General features: G+C 37.0%; 1 protein-coding gene across 6 annotated transcripts in view; it reads left to right on the top strand.

The window, feature by feature from the left end:
• ANKS6 (ankyrin repeat and sterile alpha motif domain containing 6) overlaps positions 1 to 20,927 on the top strand; it is a 42,306-nt gene extending 21,379 nt beyond the window's left edge. For 2 of the 6 annotated variants that reach the window (XM_088054100.1, XM_088054110.1), the window contains exons 8-18: positions 174 to 223; positions 1,244 to 1,447; positions 3,237 to 3,402; positions 4,046 to 4,215; positions 7,783 to 7,972; positions 9,353 to 9,469; positions 12,336 to 12,403; positions 13,691 to 13,807; positions 14,703 to 14,799; positions 20,162 to 20,207; positions 20,524 to 20,927. In XM_088054100.1, coding sequence (XP_087910226.1) covers positions 174 to 223; positions 1,244 to 1,447; positions 3,237 to 3,402; positions 4,046 to 4,215; positions 7,783 to 7,972; positions 9,353 to 9,469; positions 12,336 to 12,403; positions 13,691 to 13,807; positions 14,703 to 14,799; positions 20,162 to 20,207; positions 20,524 to 20,605 — 1,307 coding nt within the window. In that variant the 3' untranslated portion in view covers positions 20,606 to 20,927. Of the gene's footprint in view, positions 1 to 173; positions 224 to 1,243; positions 1,448 to 3,236; positions 3,403 to 4,045; positions 4,216 to 7,782; positions 7,973 to 9,352; positions 9,470 to 12,335; positions 12,404 to 13,690; positions 13,808 to 14,702; positions 14,800 to 16,275 lie in introns of all 6 variants that reach the window. The other 4 variants (XR_015772386.1, XR_015772387.1, XM_014256665.2 and 1 more) reach the window with 4 other exon arrangements.
• The last annotated feature ends 335 nt before the right edge of the window (positions 20,928 to 21,262 follow it).

Here is a 21,262-nt window from a genome sequence, read left to right on the forward strand (position 1 = left end):
GCAATGCAGAGTAGGATTTGGCTTTAGCTGAGGTGCATGACAGTGTCACTGGAAATCTTCATAGTCTGTGCTTCCTGTGGGTAAAGCTGTTGACTGTTTAAAAACAATGACCTATTCTTAGAAACAAAAGTAGAAACATGTAAACAATAAAACATAATTTATGTATTTTTCAGGTGCAAACACTTCAAAAGGCGGAAAGGATGATGAATTATTGACAACTATGGTATGTTGCAGTGTTCTTGGTGTCTTCAGCCAAATTCAGAGGGTCATGTAGCTCCCGTAATTTCTACAGTTTTTTGCTTCCTGTCCAAGTCACTTCTAGAAAAAGAGCTTGTTTATAGTCACTAGATAGGAACTGACAGGCCTGGATACACCGGTAGTTCTTAGACTAGAAAGTTCTAAAAGTAGTGTGATACAGAAGCTGTACTGAATTCCTTCAAGAGTTACCCATACCTTTGTTTGATCAGCAATTAAATAGTAAAATAGATGGAACAGCTGCTTAGTTGCTGACAAAATCAGTATGAAGTGAAGACAACATGGATGGAACATGGTACAATGGAGGTGTGAAATTACTGGTAGAGGTAACTATTAAATATTTAATTTGGGAGGTGTATTTGTGTTATTCTATTTCTTCTTTTGTTATGCTGTAACTTTATATTCCCCTGCAGCTTACTCCCTGGTGATATCATTAAATTTGGCTGGTTTTTACCTTTATGTTCTTTTGTAAGAAGTTTGAGTTCTTTTGTAAGAACTTTTGATATGACTGACTGACTGACAGAACTCCAGGGAGCAAAATCAGTTGTGGTGTTTTTATCTCTTTCTGCAGTACACATACAGCAGGAACATAGAGTTGCTCACTGTTTCCAGGCATCCTGTCTGGGAATACAAAAAGGACTACATTGTTATTTCTTTGGAAATTGAGAGTTATTCTTCTTAAAGTCATCTTGAGCAATATTTAGTCCAGTAAAGGAAGAGACAGTTTCTGCCACTTAATGAACTATATTCATTGTATCAAATGAATAAGCATAATACTGAGGGGTGCCACAATGTTCGTTGGTGTTTGTCTTTCATTATGTGTTGTATTTCTTCGCAAATAGTAATTCTGTGTTTCATTTCTGTTCTGTTTAAATGTGTTTTCATCTTTTTGCTTAACTTAAAACTTTGAAACTACATCACCAGCTCCCAGTAATCTGTTTTAAGAAGTGACTCTTTTCCTCCACTTTTCTTTATTCCCCTGTCTCAGCTGAGGAGTAGTGCTCCATTTACCAGGCTGCCCAGTGATAAGCTGAAAGCAGTGATACCACCTTTCTTACCACCCTCAAGCTTTGAACTTTGGAATTCTGACCGAACCCGACTCAGGAAAGATGGCAAAGCTGAACAGATGAGAACTGCCTGGCCACAGAGAGCAATCAAGCACGATTTTAACAGCAGTGGCAACTCTGATACAGTAAGCAAACTGAATGTGTGTGAAAATACTGTGTTATGCCTGGGCCCTGCTGACTGGTGAGCCACTCTGTTTCTGATTAGAAATTGCCTTTAACCCACTGTCTCAGCAATGGCTTCTTTTAAGCAGTGCAGCTTAGGAAGAATGCACATTTGTGTGCAAGGAACATAATGGAACAAAATTTCTGTACGAAGTGAAAGAACTTTCTCTGTTTGGTTTGGTTTTGAGGGGCTTTGGGGTTTTTTTATTTTGTTTGGTATTTTATTTTGTTGGGGGGTTGTTTGTTTGTTTTGGGTTTTTGTTGTTGTTAACCAGAACCATGAAGAGTGTGGTAGAAACTCCTCTGAATTGGAAAAAGAGCAGGGACAGAAAAAAAGAATGAAAATTGCTCAATTTTTAGGAACTGAGCGGGAGGGAAGAAATATCAGTAAGACCAATATACAGACATAATATTCTGAAAGATTAGCAATAGATAAAATTGTAGTAAGTAGTGATCAAGTGGACTTGAAGGCACACAGCTTTAAATTGGAAGTACTGTAAAAGACTGGAAAAAGTCTTGATTATTTCTGGTTTTTTATAGAAGGAGCTTGCCTGATTCCATAATATTTTCAGTGAAAATGCAAACCAAAAGAAAAATAGGTGGTTTGTCTTGAGATAGGAAATTAAACAACCCTGACAGCGTTCTCTTTCATAGTTGGACAAAAAGGAGAAGTGCTTACTCCCCTAACTGTACACTGTAGTAGCTAGATGTAGAGAGGACTAGTCCAGAATAGTGTTTCAGTGTCAGTTCTAGAAATGGGACAATGAAGACATTTAGGAGGAATTTTTTTCTCTTTTCCTTCCTTTAAGTGGATGTTAGCTTAATGCCAGTAGAGGTGACTTAGGTGGAATAAGGCAGAGTATTAGAAGGGAAGTGACAGGAAGATAACAGGAAGGCAAGTATTAATCATCCCAAAAAAAGATGGTTGTAATAATGTAACTGGATAATTGGCCTGTGTATAAAGTGAGGAACAGAGAAAGTAGGGGAAGACTAACCATCAGTCCTGTGAGGAAAGAAGAGTCTTGCTGAGGGTATAGGAAGGAGGGAAACAGTAAGTTAGAGATGGAAGTAGTGATTTGAGCAACAGGATAAGAAACATGAAAAAGCTGAGCTACAAAAGCTCATATGTCAAATGGCTGGCAGCAGCCAATGGTGTAAAATAAGTTAAGGAGGATGTGACTGAGGATTTGGGTAGTGTATAGCTAGATCAGTAGTGCCTCAATTAATTAAACTTAGTAGTGTAGCTGGCTGTTTAGATTGCAGGGAGTATAAAAATGCAACTGGTGGAAAGTAAGTTTATATCACTTCTTGCGGCTTAGTTTGTAAGAAATAGAGATATGATGAATGGGAAGTTTGTAGCTGTTTTGTAAGATGGTAGAGACAAAGCCAAGATTCTGCAGGAAAGAAATTTCACATGTGATAATTTTTATTCTTCCTCACTGTTCATAGTACTGTGTATATCGCGTCTCAGGTGCATCATACATGCTCATTTGTGTTGGCCAAAGATTAAGAAGAATTAATGGCTTAATATCGTGTAATTTCTTTCACTGAATAAATATATTCTATACAAATATATATTTATATAAGTATATATTCAGTATATATGTATATGTAAAATAAGGTTCTTTCTGATATCCCCTTTGTTCTTCAGTGGAAGTTTCAGAACTTGGGATAAATAAAACAGTGGTTGATGTTTGCTCTTTATTTTTCTCAATCAAGAAAGAACAAATTATTTTTCATTTTGTTTTCCAGACATCTGTTAGCAAAGGTGCTAGGCCAGTCAAGTTATCAACGTTTACAAGAAGACCAGCATCTCCTTCAAATTCCAACAACTTCAACCATTCTCCCCATTCTTCTGGTGGTTCCAATAACATTGCAGGAATTAACAGACATGGAGGAGAACTGCATAACAGATCAGGTACCATTTTTGTACCATCAGGTAGAAAGTAATTTGTATCTGATTCAGTTAAAAACTGTGATGATGGTAGAAGATACTAAACCTTTTCTGAGCACTCCTACCATTGTACAAGCAAAGCTTCTGTAAATTTAGTGGATGTGGGATTGGACTTCAAACACCTACATAAGGGAAGAAGAGCCTCACATCTGTTACAGAAGTCTCAGTGGTCACCAAATCTCATGCACATTTTACTAGATCCACCCATGGTGGATCAGGTGGATGCTGGTTCATTGCACCATGGATGTCATAGAGCTGACTCCTATGCATGTTGCTTAACTTTCTGTTTAAAATAAAAATCAATTTTCAATTAAAACCAAAGGCATGCATTATACCTAGTAGTTGTTGAAGACAATATGGTGAATGGCTCATAAAAACTATGTCCAAGGGTATGAAAATCAGCTCTGTGTGTGTATACACAAGGCTGGCTTCCCTCTTCTGCAACTGATTTCTGTTCTGTATTCTGGAAGCTGCTGGAGAGACCTGAACCTGGCAATTTTCCCTTGCTTCATCCAGTCAGTTTTTAAATGAAAGTGAATGTTTGAGAGTTAACAGACATTTCAAACTTACGGTTTCCTTTACTGGGTTTATTTTACTTTTATTCTAGGTGGCAGTGCAGATAACGTTTTGTCTCAGATTGCAGCCCAAAGAAGAAAAGCAGCAGGCTTACCTGAACAGAAACCCAGCCAACAGTCCAGTCCAGTCCAGTCAACTCCTTCATCTACCATGTCGGATTTGCAGAGTGCTCAGATTGTTGGCAATGGACATGTTGTAAAGGTAATGGGAAATGTAAAATTTCGCACTTCCAAATTGGCTAATAGGTCATATCTAAGTCATGAGTAGCTGGTGCACAACATTGCACAGCCAAAAAGGAATGAACACTTTTTATGTTAGTGGCAGCTTTTCAGCTCTACAAACCTTACTTTTAAGTACAAGTCCACAGAAGATGAAACCTAAAAATAAAACATTTTACTTTATTATTAATTTCATTATATTTTAAAAACCAATAAATGTAATGCTTAATCTTAGGGTAGATCTGCACTATTGTGGTTTCTCATTATTTCTTTCATGGTCCAGGTCCAGTGTTTTATGTTAGTTATTCCTGGATTTTTCCCTGAAGTGGTATAGTTGGTTTCTCTAGCTAGTTTCTCTTCAAAGGCTCAATCTGAATGCAGAGCATGACATAATTTGTACCAGGATATGCTGACCACAGCATATCCTATATCATATTATATACATAACCAGTCTGCTCCACGAGGTGTCATTTTTAAACAGTAGGCCATCACCAAAATCCGGTTTTGCTCCTGAGGCTTTACTATCTGTACTGACTTAGCTGTCAATTCCCTGGGATAGCTTTACCCTCATCACCTGCCCTTTTGTGTGTGTGTACTTTGAAGTTCTTAACTGCTTTATACAATATTTTTGACAGTTAAGATTTTAAATTTTCAAGATCTGCAGAGGCACAAATTATAAAGCAACATCATAACAGAAGATGTGATACACAATTGAGAAATTGATGGGTCTGTTTACATAGGGAAACATTGCATTTCAGAGAGCAAGAGAAGGAAAACATGTAATTTGGGGTTTATATTCTAATGTCTGGTATTCTGGAAATGTTACAATATGTGAGCAAGAGCAAATTTCTCCAACTTTTGCTTATGTGAACTCCAAGCAGCTCAGTTTGTTTTGTTGTGTTTACCTCTTTCAGTGAGGTTCTTCAAATTTTGCCTGAGGAAACAAAAATGTCCAGAGTATAAAATTAATACTTTTGCAATCTCATTCTGTGATGTCTTATGGGAACAGTATGCAATACTTGTATTTAATAAGTGCATAAAAATGATAAATGAAATTGCAAAGTTGTTCAGAAATTACATGGAGATTTCTGGAAGACAAAAATCAGAAAAAGAAGAGGTGCAACTACCAATGCGGAAACAGTTTCCATGAATAGTCACTTTGTCTGTGATCTGTCAGTCCTGATTCTGGAGGGACTACTGGTTGCTTTTCAAAGATGAGACTGGGAGCTAAAATTTCTAACTCAGCTGGACCGCCAGAGTCTGAGGATTCAAATCAATTCTTTGGTATATGGTATTCTTTCCTCCCTTTCTATCCTGTATAACTGCTCCCTGAGTTATAAATGATCCCTGTCTTTTTCTGGTAGACAAAACCCCTTTATCATACTCTTCCCTCATTAAAGTCTTCTCTGCAGAGCAGCTACCAAATGCTTTTTCTTTCAGAGGTGGTCTGACCAGTATGTTTTAATTAAACTCTCAGCATGTCCTCTCAGCTTGTTTTTAGCTTGGAAGTAATTTCAGAAGAGCTCCTTGTGTGCCCACCAAAAGTCTCATTTTTCTCCAGTTATATTAATTATCCCACCAAGAGATAATACCTGTGCCTGTGAGCTTTGGCCTGTATATCCCATGGCCTTTTGTTGCGGCAGTGCTGACATTAAAAAGTTTAACTACTGTTTCCACTCACAGTGGGATACATTAGAGGATAAAAGAGTAGTGAAGTGCAGTGTGCTGCAGATCATCTTATGGAAAGGCTGTTCATTATACTGTTGAGAAGATTTTTAAACAACATTTTTGCCACTGTTTCGGAAAGGCAACAGCTTTTTCAGTGCCCTTTGCTTAGATGTCTAGACGAGTTTCATTCTGTCCACCAGTAACAAAACGTGTCATAGTGTGGATCTCACTATAGGTATTCATGTGTCACACAATGGAGGTGATTTTTGGAGATTTCTGTTGGGAGAACACAATCAAATATGGATGCATACAGGCTACAGAAGCTAGCAGTGTGTTATTGTAATCAGCAGTGTAAATGCTGGTTACTGTATCAGTCTGTATCCATTGAGGAATGGCTTTGTCCTCCTATGAGGATCATGCTGTCTAAACTTTGAAATAGCTGATCTAAAAATGCAGTGATATTACACTGATGAATTTTGCAAAACTTATCCGTGAGGGGTGAGATGGTGCGAGCTTTAAAGAAAAAAAAAATATAACAACATTTTAAAGGATGATGTAATTTAAATAAATGCAGACAGTGTGCTAAGGAGGGAAGACCATCCTGCAACACAAATGGCCAGTAATAAGTTAGATGGAAATTTGGGACAAAAAGTTGGAGTGAGTTCATGATGCTCTTCAGGGAGCTCTCAAGTTTGTATCATGCTACATTACTTCTAGCCAGTTCAGTGCAGGGCTAAGGAAGTATTACATTCTGACACAGGATAGAGTAATGGAAGAATGTTACCACTCAAATAAGTTTTATCTTTTAAATCTGCATCTTTTTCACTAACTAGAAAAGTTCAATTTATGCCACAGTTCTGTTTTTGCACAGAAGCAAAATTGTAAAGACGGGAACCACTGTCATTCTCATTTCTCACATTGTTACACAGATCAACTTTTTTATCAGTTTGTTGTAGTAGCCTGAGTGACAAAAAGGTATTTAAACTCTGAATTCTGGAATCCAGTAAAAATTTACCTTCTTTTTGGATCATACAATGCAGACATCAAAATGTATATGTAGATCAAAGAATTTAGGAGATGAGGCGCATTGACTGTTTTTGGGAAAGACTGTTGATATGTGTTCATATGTATATTCTTATTACCCATTTTAACTCATGTATTTTCCTGTTTTCCATGCCTCCAAATGAATTAAATATTTGCAAAATTCTTAATAAATCAGTTGATTCCTGTTAGGCAATAATAAATTTTACGGCTGGCAGAAAACTTCCATTCCAGTGCAGCAAGCGGTTTAATGTGCCCAAAACTTACTTTGTGCTTGCTACATGTTTCTGGTTAATCCAGCATGAAGTGCTACTTTAAACTGGCATCTCATACACTTTGAAAATCTTTACCTGAGACTTAAATTTCTGAATGAAAATCCTTATTTTCAAGTCAAAGTAATGAATTTTGCTTCTGTTATTAAACTGTTTTTATCTCAACTGCAAGTTTTACTTCTGCTTCTGCCCATTGCAGAGGGGGTGGGGAGGTGTGTGAGAGGCTGTGTGGTGCATAGGTGCCACCTGTACTTAAACCATAATAGTCCTTTTAGAAAAAGAATAATTGTAGTGCTTGTGGGCAGTATTGCTTTACAAGAAATAATTTTCCTATTACAAAATTACAGCCTTAATAAATGTATTTTTCTTGATAATTTTGAGGAGAAACTTTGATCTGGGATAAAATCACTATTGCTTCAATTATTTCAATATAGATCAAGCAGAAACTTCTAGTTGTGATTACATACTCTCAGAAATGATATACAACTCAAGTAATAATGAAGCATCATGTATAGGTCAACATTTTTTGGATTATTTTTTAACTGAAATGATTGTATCATTGACTGCAGCAAAAACTGGAGATGAACAAAAGACCTCCATCTGGGACTTCATCTACATCTAAAAGCACATCACCAACTCTCACACCTTCTCCATCACCTTCCCCATCTCCTAAGGTTCAAAATGCAGAGTCTTCTGTCTCTTCTTCTCACAGACACGCCAAGAGCAATGGCTCCAGCAGTGGTACTATTACAGAGGATGGTGAGTAGCTCCCTGTAATTACAGGAGATTCATTCATCAAGAATACTATGTATTTAAAGCCATAGCTACACTGGACTTGTGTGTATCTGCATGAGAGTGAGGTCTCTCTTTCTAGAAAATATATTACAGTGTTTCTTACAGTGAGATTAGTGTTCCTGCACTAACTGCCTTTTTCTCTCTCAAAACCTGTGATTCTTTCCGTTTACAGAGAGACTGGTATCACCTCAAAGCTAGCATAGAATAGGTAGGCCACTCTTACATGGCCACATTTTTGCCCTTCGTGGCTTAAGGCCTGTTTTTCACCCTTTGCTGAGGCTACAAAATGCATTTTTTCCACGCTAGATATTTTTTTTTCTTAGTAAATGCAGGGAAACACATCACTACAGAGATAATTTTTTTATCCATAGCAAGTCATACATACATGAAAGTTGGTTAAGAGCTGTAGAGCATTTATTTTTCTAAATCACAGAAATAATCTTATTACAACCTCTTTTTAACTTAAAGTCATAAGAAAGAATAATAACGTTATTACTTTTCTAGTGAGATTAATACCTTTTATATTAGACTTTTAGGTATAAATTACAACTTTCAAAAAATCACTTTACTGTGTTGGAAACAGGATATCAATAACTTTGTTTTCTCTTGTAAGTATTTCAAAGAAGTGAAGGAAATAACATGACTCAGAACCTTTTAAATAAGAAATGGAGGCACTTTGTATTAATTTTGTTTTTCTGAAATTGTCTGTATTGATTTTGGTTTATTTTCACTTATGCCATCTTTGTCCATTAACACTGTAATACCATTTGACACTGAAGACAGATAATACTTGACCCTTTTTCTGTCCTCTTCTCATGGCTTAGTTGTAACATATTCTAGTGACTGCTCGAGCAAATCCTTTCACATTTAGTGCCATTTTATAGTGATGTCTTGATAATATAAGAATTGCCAATTTAGAGATACATAAAAAGAAGAGAACTCACTGTTGGATAACGAGGCAAGTTCCAAGCCATGAGCTGCTCTCATCTCACCCAGTGAAGCTTGGTTTTGTGGCCGCACACTAATGCTAGGATACTGTGAGTTGCCTTGTAGCAGAGAAAAGATTGTTTGTCAGAAACCCAAGTAGCTCTGGGTTCATTGTGTTCATAAGCTTTTGTAGTTAAGTGCTCCTTTAATTCGAGGGCTTCTTTTACTGGGGTTTGATTCAGCAGCAGCAGTAAAATGTTGATATGCCAAGCAGTAATCAGAAGTGTACAGAAGGTCTGCAGTGTTAGCTTTTCTTTCAAGTGAACTTAAACGGCTAAGAAAATTGATTTGCATTGACTGTTACTGTGAAGGAGCAGTAGGCAGCAGCATTCAGAGGTGTTCTTTGTTTCTCTCTAGGCAACCACTTGGTGGACCATCAACAGCTTGGCCCTATTCTGAGAGCCAGTGATGTAGAGAATCAAGAAAGACGAAACCACATTAGAGTGAAAGAAGGCTCTGAAAACTTGGAGAAAGGTAATCCTACCTTACTTCTATAGAGTAGTGTCTTGGTTCTAGAAGACAGGTGTCTGCTAGGGAGAGCAGGAGCCTCCCTTGGGATGAAAAAATGTAGACCCCCTCCCTCCGAATTATTATAAATTTGGAATCAAGGGGCTTTCAGGCAGAGATCTGGGGATAGGAATAACAGTTCTTTACTAGTATAATCAGGCAAACAAACAAACAATAAGTACAGCAATAACAAGAACACAGAACCAGGGACCCCGGGACAGCCTTCTCGGCTGAGACGGGATGGAGGAGAGGTTTTGTTTTCACAAACCCCCTCGGGCAGTCAGTCCCGGTGCTCCTGCAGGGCTCTGAGGAACAGTCGGCTGGAAACAGCAGGGATGAGCTGAGATCCTGGGCTGGTGGGTGAGGTGTATCAGCAGCTCCGCGGCGGTGCCTGGCACTGCCACACGTCCCGGCAGGGCAGGGGGTGCGAGGCCACCAACCAAGAGGGGAGAAGGAGAAGAAGGAGCAGCTCTGTCTGGGTGATGGCGAAAAATTCCCTTCTCTCCACCGCAGCAGCTCCGCGACCCAGCAAACGAACGTCCTTCCCCGAAGCCGAAGAAAGCCAGCTAAAAACTGTCCCCACCCTCCTTTTCTGCCCTCCCCCCCCCCCCCCCCCCCCCCCCCGCCCCGGGCCCCGTTGTCAATCACCCCTAAGTACCGGTAGTTAGGTTGTCCCAGCACATAATGGGTAAAAATTCCCCGGGCAGGCCAGAACGACAAAACAAAAAAAGGACACCTAACCCTCAACAAGTAGTATAAAAGGAGGTGCTGAATAGGAGTAACATGGAAAAAGCAGTAAGAGCTCCAAGAACCTTGCCTTGCTCCAGGGATGGAGGTAAGGAGACAAGGTAAGTGTAGAGCAAACGAGAGTGGTAAGGCAAAGGACAAACATGTTAAGCAACAGTAGTAAAACGGAGAGGTTTCAGGTACCCTGACATTAATCCATGGGAAAAGGTTATAATTTTTAAAAATGTATCATGGGAACTTCTCCACATTGTTTGATGAAAAATATCATCTTAGAAAACAGAATTCTCATTAGAAGATCCTTAGATATATTATTAATGTTTTTTTCTTATGGGTTGTTAGTTACCCTTCTCATTTTTCATCATATTGGTGTACTTAGAACTGTAGGCCATAGCCTTACTGTAATACTACAGGACCTGGAAGAGGGGTAGAGGAAGAGAAAATGTGAAGGGCCTACACCTGAAAGCATTCTCTTATGTGTGAAAGGTGTTTGGTGTTATAGTTGTTCATGACAATAAGACTGAGCTAAGACACCCTGGAAGTTTCTTCCCATATCATGGCCTACAGTTCTAAACACACCAATATGATGAAAAATGAGAAGGGTAACTAACAACCTGTAAGAAAAAACATTAGTAATATATCTAAGGATCTTCTAATGAGAATTCTGTTCTCCTTCTCTAAGATATTTTTCATCAAACAATGTGGAGAAGTTCCCATGATACATTTTTAAAACTGATAGCCTTTTCCCATGGATTTGTGTCAGGGTACTAAAGCTTTTAGTCTGGGACCATGTCAACTTTTGCAAATCATGTTAGGCATACCAAGTTAGTTGAAATTAAGGTAAAAAAAAAAAACCAACAAAACCCTAGCAGAAAATAAGATTCAACTAGAATTTTTCTCTTCACTTGTCTTTGGACTCTCTTATGTAAAAAAGACTTCCAAAATAGTACGAAGCAGTGTATTTATCTCAAGGTACTTGATGTCTTTTGAGAAGCTGTATTATGAGAAGTATGAGATTTCTTTTTCATGTTTCTAGTGATGATGAAAGAAAAGGCAAAGTCAAAAGACAAAGATATGAAATAAATGAAAGCAAAGTATATTTGGTAATGGACTAGTGATCTTTAAAATGAAAGTGAGTTTATATGCAGAATATTAAATATAGTTTTGTTTTATAATGTAATAATTCATATTCTTCATTTTGACTCTGACTTCTTAGTTTCACTGACCACTTAGGTTCTTAAGGGGCAAAACAGTTACTTGTGACAGCAAAATAATAAAAAAAAAACTTTAGCTGAGAGAGGTATTGTGTAATTAAGAAAGGTAATGTCAGGTTATTCTGAAAGTGCACTTAAGCTTTTTAGGTAATTAGATTTTAAATGTGTGGAAAGAGTCACTGTCAGGTCCTGCAACATTAAATTTCCTTAGACTTTGAGAGGAAGGACAATACTCAGTGCTCTTAGCCTTGGAAGGTGAGCTGGTAAAACTTAAATTCTGTCCAGTTTTCATCTTAGCTGAACTTCAGCTGTCTATGTCCAAGATGCGTGGATGTTGGGCACGTAAGGAGAAGAGAGTTCAGAAAAATCTATGTTGTTTCAGTGTTTTGAATGAGCAGGTGTGTGGTTGCTTGTTCTACACTTTGCCTTCCTGGATAATCACATAGAAATATGCCTTTCAGTTCCTTGCCTGCTTGAGAAGTTTTGCTGTCTATCTAACCTGCACAATCTGGATCAGCCATCTGGGGCCAAGCACCCACATTTTAGGCACTGAAGTGCCTTAGTTGTCCTTGCTGGTTTGGTTTTGTAAGATCCTTTTAATGAGGTAGAAAGGGCAATACAATAGCATTTATCCTAGCAAGGTGAGACTAGATGGAATTGCAGTATATGTAAGTAGGTGAGAACAGAATAAGCCAATATTTCAATTTCTAATGGAGAATAAATGGGGTTGTTTTTTTCTTACCATAAATGACTGTGGGAAATATAGGCTTTAATATGTATTTTCCATTTATAATGCTGAGATCATTAAAATATTTTCTAATCTATGGGTGGGTTTTTTTTGTTTGGTTTTGTTTTTTTTTTCCCTGTTACTGCAGATGAGCTGACTGGCATCCTTAAAAAATTATCACTTGAGAAATATCAGCCTATATTTGAGGAACAGGAGGTATGTGTTTTCTAAAAGATCTTTTTTTTTACTGTTTTAATGAAAGTAGGTTACAACACATTGCATCAGATTTATGATCCAGAGGTAAGTTCTACAGCCATTTCTGGTTGCAGATAAGAACATTGAAACATGGACAAAGTGATATTTGTGGCATTCTCCAGAGTACTGCAAATAGCAGAGCTTTTTATGCTTAACCTATAACTTTTGTATACATAGGGGTTTTTATTCTCTCTGATGTTACACTCTGCTTTTTCTATATATGTCTGTATCCAGTGTGGCTAAACAGTTCATAGGACATATTATATCATCCCTAGAATCACAGCTGGAACCTCATTTTCAGAAGGAGAACAGCAGGGTGTGAATCACTGAGATGGCTGCTTTATCTTCTTTGTCTGCTCTGCATAAGCAATAGAACTAAATTGGGGAGCTTAGACATCGTGGTAGATGAGAACTGTGACATTGACTTGCTGAAGGATACAGTGAAAGGAAATGTTGCTGAAAATAAGTAAAATTAATTCATTACATTGTTTAAGGTAGGATCAAATGTGAGCATATATTGTGTGCTTATATTTGGTCAAAGAAAAGGGTAGTGAACAAACATGCATTAAATTGACATTGCCACAGAGTTCAAAATTCAGCACAAGCTCAGACAATTTAGCTTCATCACAATAATAACAGGGTTATTATTGTTCCCCTGCATGATAGGCAAGGGAGCATTGTCTAGAAATTAATATGCTTAGTGTGTGAAGGTTATATCAATATGAAAAGTTTCAGATATTTGTTCTTATCATAGCCTTATGGATATGTTGTTAGAATAAAAACTGATGTATGAACAAGACCTAGGTTTTTCATGAGGAGACTCTGGAAAAGTAAATACAATATTCTGAAATTCTAAAAATACTTAGGGGGAAAGGGTGAAGAAAAGAGAGAAACTTTAAGTTTATTCAGGTAGCTGCTACTGTGGGCAGAGGAATTTCTGTGAAGACTATATATTCTATATTAATAGAACTTGATGGGAAAAAAACTAAAAATCCATTAGTATTTTAGATGTACTATCATGATTAGTTGAATGATTAACAGCAGGTTAGAAGCCTTACAACAGAGTGGTAAAGTATGTACCATTTGGTGCTGGTAATTCATCAAAAATTCTTTTTGCACAATATTTACATTAAGTCTACAAATAAAGAAACCCAACAGACCACTTTTAACCTGTAGTTATGAATCTTTGCATAGGTAAATTTGTCTTACCTTTTTTTCTTTTATTTCTTCTTTTTTTTTAATATACAGGTAGATATGGAAGCTTTCCTCACGCTTACTGATGGTGATTTGAAAGAGCTGGGTATTAAAACAGATGGATCAAGGCAGCAAATTTTGGCAGCTATTTCTGAACTGAATGCAGGAAAGGTACATTTTTAAGTAGTGTACTTAGTAAATTATTTCAAGGTTTCTTTATATAATTAGTTCAACATAGATTTTGAAATTAATTTGTGGATGTTAGTTAGAAAAGCTAAATTAATTTTTTCCAAACAAAAGTGTTCCACGTTTTGATTAGTGAAAGGTCTTCCTTTGTGGCACTTTCTGTTCTCTTTCAATAACTCTTTCCTAGTCCAGTGAACAAGCTACTTGTAAACATGAGCAATATTGCAGTGTCTGAATATTGATTTCAGCAGTGCTAAAAAGAATCAGCTGGCTGCAATAGGCAGCTAGAGAATGCAGTATAAGAAGAAAGGTGTCCTTTGATTAACATAATAGGTTTTGATTCCTCTGTGATTAGGTGAATAGCACTTCTCTCATTTCTTACACTTTCATTGCCTTTGAATTTTATGTCAACATAAACAAATTTGCTAAGAATGATGTGCAGTAAACAGCTCTCAGCAGAGGGATTTTGTACTGGAACATGTCTTTGATTAGGCTTGCTGATGCTTTTCAGCAACTTTTTTAGATATGAGGTCCATTTGCTCTCTGATAGTGAAAGTTCAGACAAACAAAAAACACAATTTCCCTAAGTCAAGATCAACAGTAGTGATGAGGCTAAAAATTAGGGGAGGTGGATGATGTTCCATACTGAGATATACCATAAAGATAAATTTAATAAAAATATTTCTACTGTTGTCCATTAATTTCAGGAAAATATTAATTCAGGGTTTTTTATATATGTCTGTAAGGTAAGGATTTGTTATTATTTCTAAGTGTATGGACATAGACACACATATTGACTCATTTATTGTGAACTCTTAATAAATTCTCTCTTAAACAGAAATTTAAGAATACCTTATTTTATTTTATTGTTCTTTTACAGGGTCGAGAGAGACAGATTTTACAAGAAACTATACACAACTTCCACTCTTCCTTTGAGAGTAGTGTTAGTAACACACGACAGCCAGGTCATTCCCAATGTAAGTAGCACCTGAAAAGAATTGAAAAATCAATTACAGGTTGAATCACAGAATCAAAAAATCAGTTAGATTGGGAAACACCTCTGAGATTATAGAGTCCAACCTATGACCAAACACCACCATGCCAAACAGACCATGGCACTGAATGCCGTGTCCAGTCTTTTCTTAAAGACCTCCAGGTATGGTGACTCCATCATCTCCCTGGGCAGCCTATTCCAATGTCTGATCACTCTTTCTGTGAAAGAAGTCTTCCTAGTGTCCAAATGTGTGGATATTTTATTTAATACTGGCTGGAAAATAGAATGTGACTAACAAGCCAGTGAGCTGCTTTCCTGGTTAATGAAGTCTCTTGCTGAGACTGTAGAGAAGATTTCAACATAAAAAGTAGAGGTATCTGTAAGATGTTTATACATCCTTCATTACTATCTGAAATAAGGATAAGATTTTTGTTGTGCATTACTAAACACAGAAAATGGATGTATGTATAGCAAACCAGAGTATACAGCATACTGTCTATAGTGTCTGTATGTATATATGTAGCATCAGTGAGAGGTGTTCCTGTATGACACATAATTAACTTTTGTGTTCTCTTTATAGGAGACACTTTAGTATGATCAGGTAGAATAAATATATTCAAGATTTACAATTTGGCATAATGCTTTAGGCTGCTATGTTAATTATATATTTATGTATGTATGCATTTAATTATTTCGCATAGGTGGTATTTTTATAGAATTATCTATAGTTGGTTTCTTTGGAATACATGTATTCCAAGCACCAGTGTTACCTGCTAGCCAAACTGGAGAAACTGCCTTTTAAAATGTACTGTCTGTAACCAAAACATTCAGGAAGGTGTTGCTGAACTGTAGTAAATGAATACATTTCCTATGCTCTCAGATAAAAAACCTGCAAATCTCTGTCCTGCCAGCTGCCTGAGACAAAGGCAGATACTCATCTGTTACTCCAGATTAAAGCATAGGGCACAACCTATTCCCACGTGTACTTCTGTATCCATGTTTTAGTAGAAACAACAAAAGCCATTGAACAGCCTTGAGAGGTGTACCATGTTAAAAGTGCTTCTTCTTCAATTGTTTATTTTGCTACTTTCATTCACTCACAAGATAATTACATTTGTTTAGGGGTTATGTTAAATAATTCAGGTATTTTATGCTTCAGGAAACCTTAATAATGAGCTAGTCCCAGTTGTTTTAATCTCAGTCAGCTGCATTTCACTAGATATGTGAAAGCAGATGCTACCTGTTGACCTGCTGATGTCTTGGGGAAAACTGGGAATTGCTGGAGTAGTTAGTGAATGTAGGCTATTTCCAGTATTCTATGTAGTCTGCTTGGCTGAAAGCCACTATCAGGTGTCCCTGTATGCACTGTGCAACTTTCCATTCTCAGCATAGTCAGCATATGTGGGAACTTCTGGATGTCTCTTGGTAACATCCCAGAGCTGAAGAGCCTCTTCTGTAGGTATTACTAGGTGAGCAGAAGCTGTTTGGGATTTGATTACATGGTGCAAAGAAGTGGAATTACTCAAGAACCAAAGAAGCATAGAGGTGTAATGTGTCTCCAAGCAACTTTCTGACCTTAAATGTCTTGAAGACATCAAAGGAAAAGAATGGTGGCTCAGAGTTGGGGAGCATATCCTTTTGTAATAATGGAGGCAGCAGTTGCTCCTGTTGAGCTTTTGACAAGACGCTGCAAGAAGGCTGCCATAAGAGATCTGGCTTTTGGGTTTTTGTGTGTAAGAGCTCCATGATATAGATTTGGCTGTGAAACAGAAAAAGAAACACAAACAGAGAAGAGGAAGAGAACATGTAGCTAAAAGAAGTTCCTGCACCAGGTAAGCTGCTTTTTACTGTAAAAAGTAGCAGTGGAATCCTTATGCAGTCTCTGGAACTTGAAGTAATTTCCAGGAATATGTAATATTATAGAGCATAAGAGCACCTGTACCAAGTCAGATCCAGGGTCCATTCAGTTGTGTTCAACTTTTTCATCCAGTCTCATCTGACACTGATATGAAGAGCTACTTACTTTCATTTACTGTGAACTTGCTATGTCCTGACTTCTTTTGCTTCATCATACTGGATCAGAAGATACAGTGAGCAATTGTTTTCTTTTCACTGCTTCCATGCCACTCATGATTTTACAAATCACTGTGATATTCTTCTTCATTCATGTGTTTTTCCAAAGGGAAGGCTTATAGGTTGCTTTGTTATTCCCTATACTATAGTTTTTCTAACCTCTTTTCCTTTTCTGCTGTTATCTTTTTAGACTTGGGAGATATCAGCCTAGCATACAGTATTCAATATGTAGGCATATTATGGATTTACATGACAGAGTGACATTTGGTTTTCAGTTGTGTTCTCTGCTTTCCATTCTCTTGCCCTTTCCTAGTTATTTCTGGTACTTTGCTGTGTTTGCTATAATTGAAGACTGAATTGGTATTAATTCAAATTACTTTGTACAACCCAGCTGATCTACTGAGTTTGAGCTCACTGCCTATAATTTTATATAAATAAACATACATCTTCTTTTCCATTTGCTTTCATATTACTTCATATTTATCTTCACCAAATTTTGTTGCTATCTTATTGTTTAGGCACAGATGTCACATGAAGTCTTTTTGCCAGTCTTCTGTTTACCTTTTATTTACATGGATAACTTAGGAAGGTTTGTCCTTTTCAAAATCGTATATTGAATATACTGTTCGTATCCTGAATATCCTCAGGCAAATCCCTATGAAATACTAGTGGTGAATCCCTCTACTGTGGAAAAAAATCACTGTTTACTGAAAACTTCTGTCCTCTGCCTCCCTAACACATTATTTTTCCACACAAGAAATTTTACTTCTACCCTGTGGGTTTCTTACTATCTTAAGGGCTAACCCTGGACCTTGTGAAATGCCTTGTCAAAATCCAACCATGAAATGGACCCCTTTTATCTGTGAGACTATTGGCACCTTCAAGGAATACTAGTAGGTTGGTGAGGCAAGACTTCTAAATCCCTTCTTGATTGTTTTCCACAAAAAATTTCAGACTGTTACAGTTTTTACTAATCTGGTTGGTATTACTGTCCATTTCGATGGTCACTGTTTCCCTGCTTTTCCTGTTGAACCATTAAAAAGATTTGCATCACTGTTACCACATCTCAGTTATTCAATAATTTAAACAACAACCTGTGCTCTGTACACAACAGTTCAGCTGCTTAATCTTTCTGCTTCTCTAGGACATCTGCCTTAGAAATTTGCTATTACTTGCTTTGTGTATTTGTTTCATATTAATTTTTGCTAGTACTTCAGTTTAAGGTATCTCCCACGTAAAGAAGGTTTCTGAAATGGAATCCTTCCTCCCCACCCCATGCCAGGGACACTAGGTTAGGCTGTGTGAATTCCGTGCTCCAGTCCTTGCCTGACCTGCATAAGGCAGAGCAGTGAAAATGATTCACAGGTTACTGGACCTGTAAGCCATGGTTTGGAGGCGCCATGAATTCTGAGTAGGCAAACAGAACTTTCATAGAGATGTTCCCTCCATCTCTTATTTTAATGGAAATTAATTGGTAATTTTTAGAAAATTCTGATAAAATTATTCATTCCAAGAGTGAATGTTTTGGTGGGTTTTGACACTTTGGTAGTTTTGGCTACTATTACATATTGGAAAACTGACAATGCACCCTATCTTTGATAAGAGAAGCTACTAGGAAGACATTGCTTCTTTACAGCCCAGTGAATGTGTCCAGCAAACACAGAATTACTATGCTGCTTTACCATTTAAAACAGATGACCAGCCCATGGAGGCATGAGGCAAAGTGACTGCTCTGAGGAGAAGAATGCTTCTCCTTTGTCTGGATTCCAACTTCAGTGAAACAGCAAGTGGCAGCATAAAGTCCACCTTTCTGAGAGAATGGGATTTAACAAATAATATCCCAGGAGAAGTTTCTGTTTGTGGTTTGAGGTGACCTTCTGCTTACCTGATTCTAGTAAAAAAGAAAATTTGACTTCCTGAATGACTAATTGCCAGGACTAATTGTTCAGTTTATTTTGGGGGGCTGTGTCAAGATTCATGCTCTCATTATGTGAGTGCAATCAAGAGGTTGAACAGATCTGGCAGTGGTCTGCAGGTTAATTGAAAAAAATGACACCAAAGAAGACAGAGTTGAATTTCAACACAAACTTGCCAGATCAGAAATGGAAAGCTGAAAAAAGGTCATGTGGATTCTTATGGGAAAAAAAAAAAAAAGTGGGGGAGAAAAGCAACTGAAATAATTTCCTCTGGAGGAGGACATAAAATCCTATATGCTAGTTATCATATATGTATAAGGAAGTATTACATGTTAAATCTTCTGATAAAAAATGGAAACACTTCCTGGAAGTTCCATTGCCCATTTTTGTCTTGCAGCAGAATTTGCTATTTCCACAAAAGTGTCATGAAAAATGCAAGAGAGGATCCAAGATTTATACTCAGAAGAACACAATCTTTTTCTGCTAAGACATTTCTTAAACTCATTATGAAAGAAAAACCATTAAGATTGGTTGGAGGTAAAGCTAACTACCAGTTAACTTAGTTTGCCTTCTAATGCCAAGTTTATTGAAATGTGTGAAAGAAAAAAATGAGCCTTGGCACTTGGTACAGCCATCCAGCTGCTCTCCCCCATCTAAACAACACTTCTGACAGGTAGGAAGAAAAGAAAAAATCCAAACATCTGATAGGCACAAAGGCACACAGGCAGGACATAGATATCAAAAGAAGAAACAGAATATTCTCCAGAAAAAAAAGTTTAAATGAAGAGTAGCTATGCCTATGATAAAAAAGAGTATGATGCCATTCAGTCTATTGTTAGTGGAAATACTGGTCTTCCAGTTTCTTTTTGCATATTATAGTATGTTATATAGATAGATAGATACATATGTGTCTGCAGATACAGAATTGTTTGTGTATTAACTTTTCATTTTTGGATTCAGAAATATCAAGTGGAAATCATCCAGAGGAGGGAGTTAGAGATTGAAGAGAGAGAAGTAAAAATATGAGCAAAATCAATACAAACTTGCATATCAAAATCATACAGGATTCAGGTAATTGATTACTGGAAAGGTGCACATTGAGAAAAGAGGGATACTCAAAACTTGGTGACAGTAGGTAGCCTTTTCACATGAGTTTGACTTTTTATACCTTATCCTTACAGGACACAACTTAACATGAGTAAAATGAATTACAGGATCAAAGTTAGATACTGGTATAACAAATGCGTTGGGAAATGTAGGCCTGTTTCCAGTAGTTGTGGAATTGTTCTCTTGTTTGTAGCTGTGAGTCTTGCTGATTGCAGTTTTTCAGACTTCTTTTTTTTTCCCCTCTTACAGCTCCTGGCTGCTCTTTAAAACCACAGGACGCCATTTCTTCTAAAAGGTAGCTACTGGAACAGAAATGTTTGGTTTTTTTTTTTATGGTGAAGTTTGGCATCTGACTAAGTAAATCCATACAAATCCTTACCATTGAAAATTTGAAGTTAGTTCTGACTACACTGACATAGGATTTTCTGCAGTAACATGCTTAAAATACAAAATCAAAGAAAACAATAAAAAGATTGTTTCTATAGTTCAACCTAAGTGTTGAAATGTTCAAGGCATCAGTGGTCTGGGTTTAAGAAGAGCAAAATGAGAAGAGCAGGAAGAATGGATGAACATACAAGAAGATGGATGTTTCATTCCACTCTTGCCCATAGATGTAGAACTGGGAGACTACGTTGGCATGGTCAAGAGCAACAAAAGCATGGAAGAAGGCAAGAAGGCCACCACAAATTGTGACACCTTCTACATGGGGAAGTACATAAGCTGAATATGCCTCTATTGATTGGATACAGATAAAGGAGTCCAGATTGAAAATGTAATGATTTCATGTGACGAAATATAAAGAAGTAATGCTGCATTCTTCAGTAACCAAAAATATACTTTATCTATTCAATATTATGAGGTTAGAACAGCAGTAAAAGTAAAAACAAAATACCTATTTGTAAAAACAGCACTTTATTTGAGGAAATGCATAATCTGTCACCAATATTTAAACAGAAAGAATGTTAAAATATTTTATATTGTTGACTTTTTTTTGAGAATAAAACTATTTACGTGATATTGGCTGTTTTTTTGTTAAATAGTAACACTAGCATATCCTTAAAAATACATTTTTACAACTTGATTTTTTAGCAATTTTGAAATGGAAGTTACAGTAATTACAAGTAGAAATAATTTTCTGCTTAGTAAATACCATTTTTGTTAAGCAGTTAAAATGCAAATCATCAGGACTTAAAAGTCATCAGAAGCCTCTGACATATTTATCTTTCTGAAGACTCAAGTACTGCAGGTAAAGGCAAGAAGATCTTGGAGCTCCAATTACTTGAGTGCTCTCAGTACATAACTAAGTATTTTACATTTCTCCATGCTCCTTGCTGTACTGATAGCTCATGG

This window comes from Pseudopodoces humilis, chromosome 1 (assembly GCF_049639895.1).
Source record: "Pseudopodoces humilis isolate 2021_Gansu_Grassland_sample_001 chromosome 1, ASM4963989v1, whole genome shotgun sequence".
NCBI classification, from domain to species: domain Eukaryota; kingdom Metazoa; phylum Chordata; class Aves; order Passeriformes; family Paridae; genus Pseudopodoces; species Pseudopodoces humilis.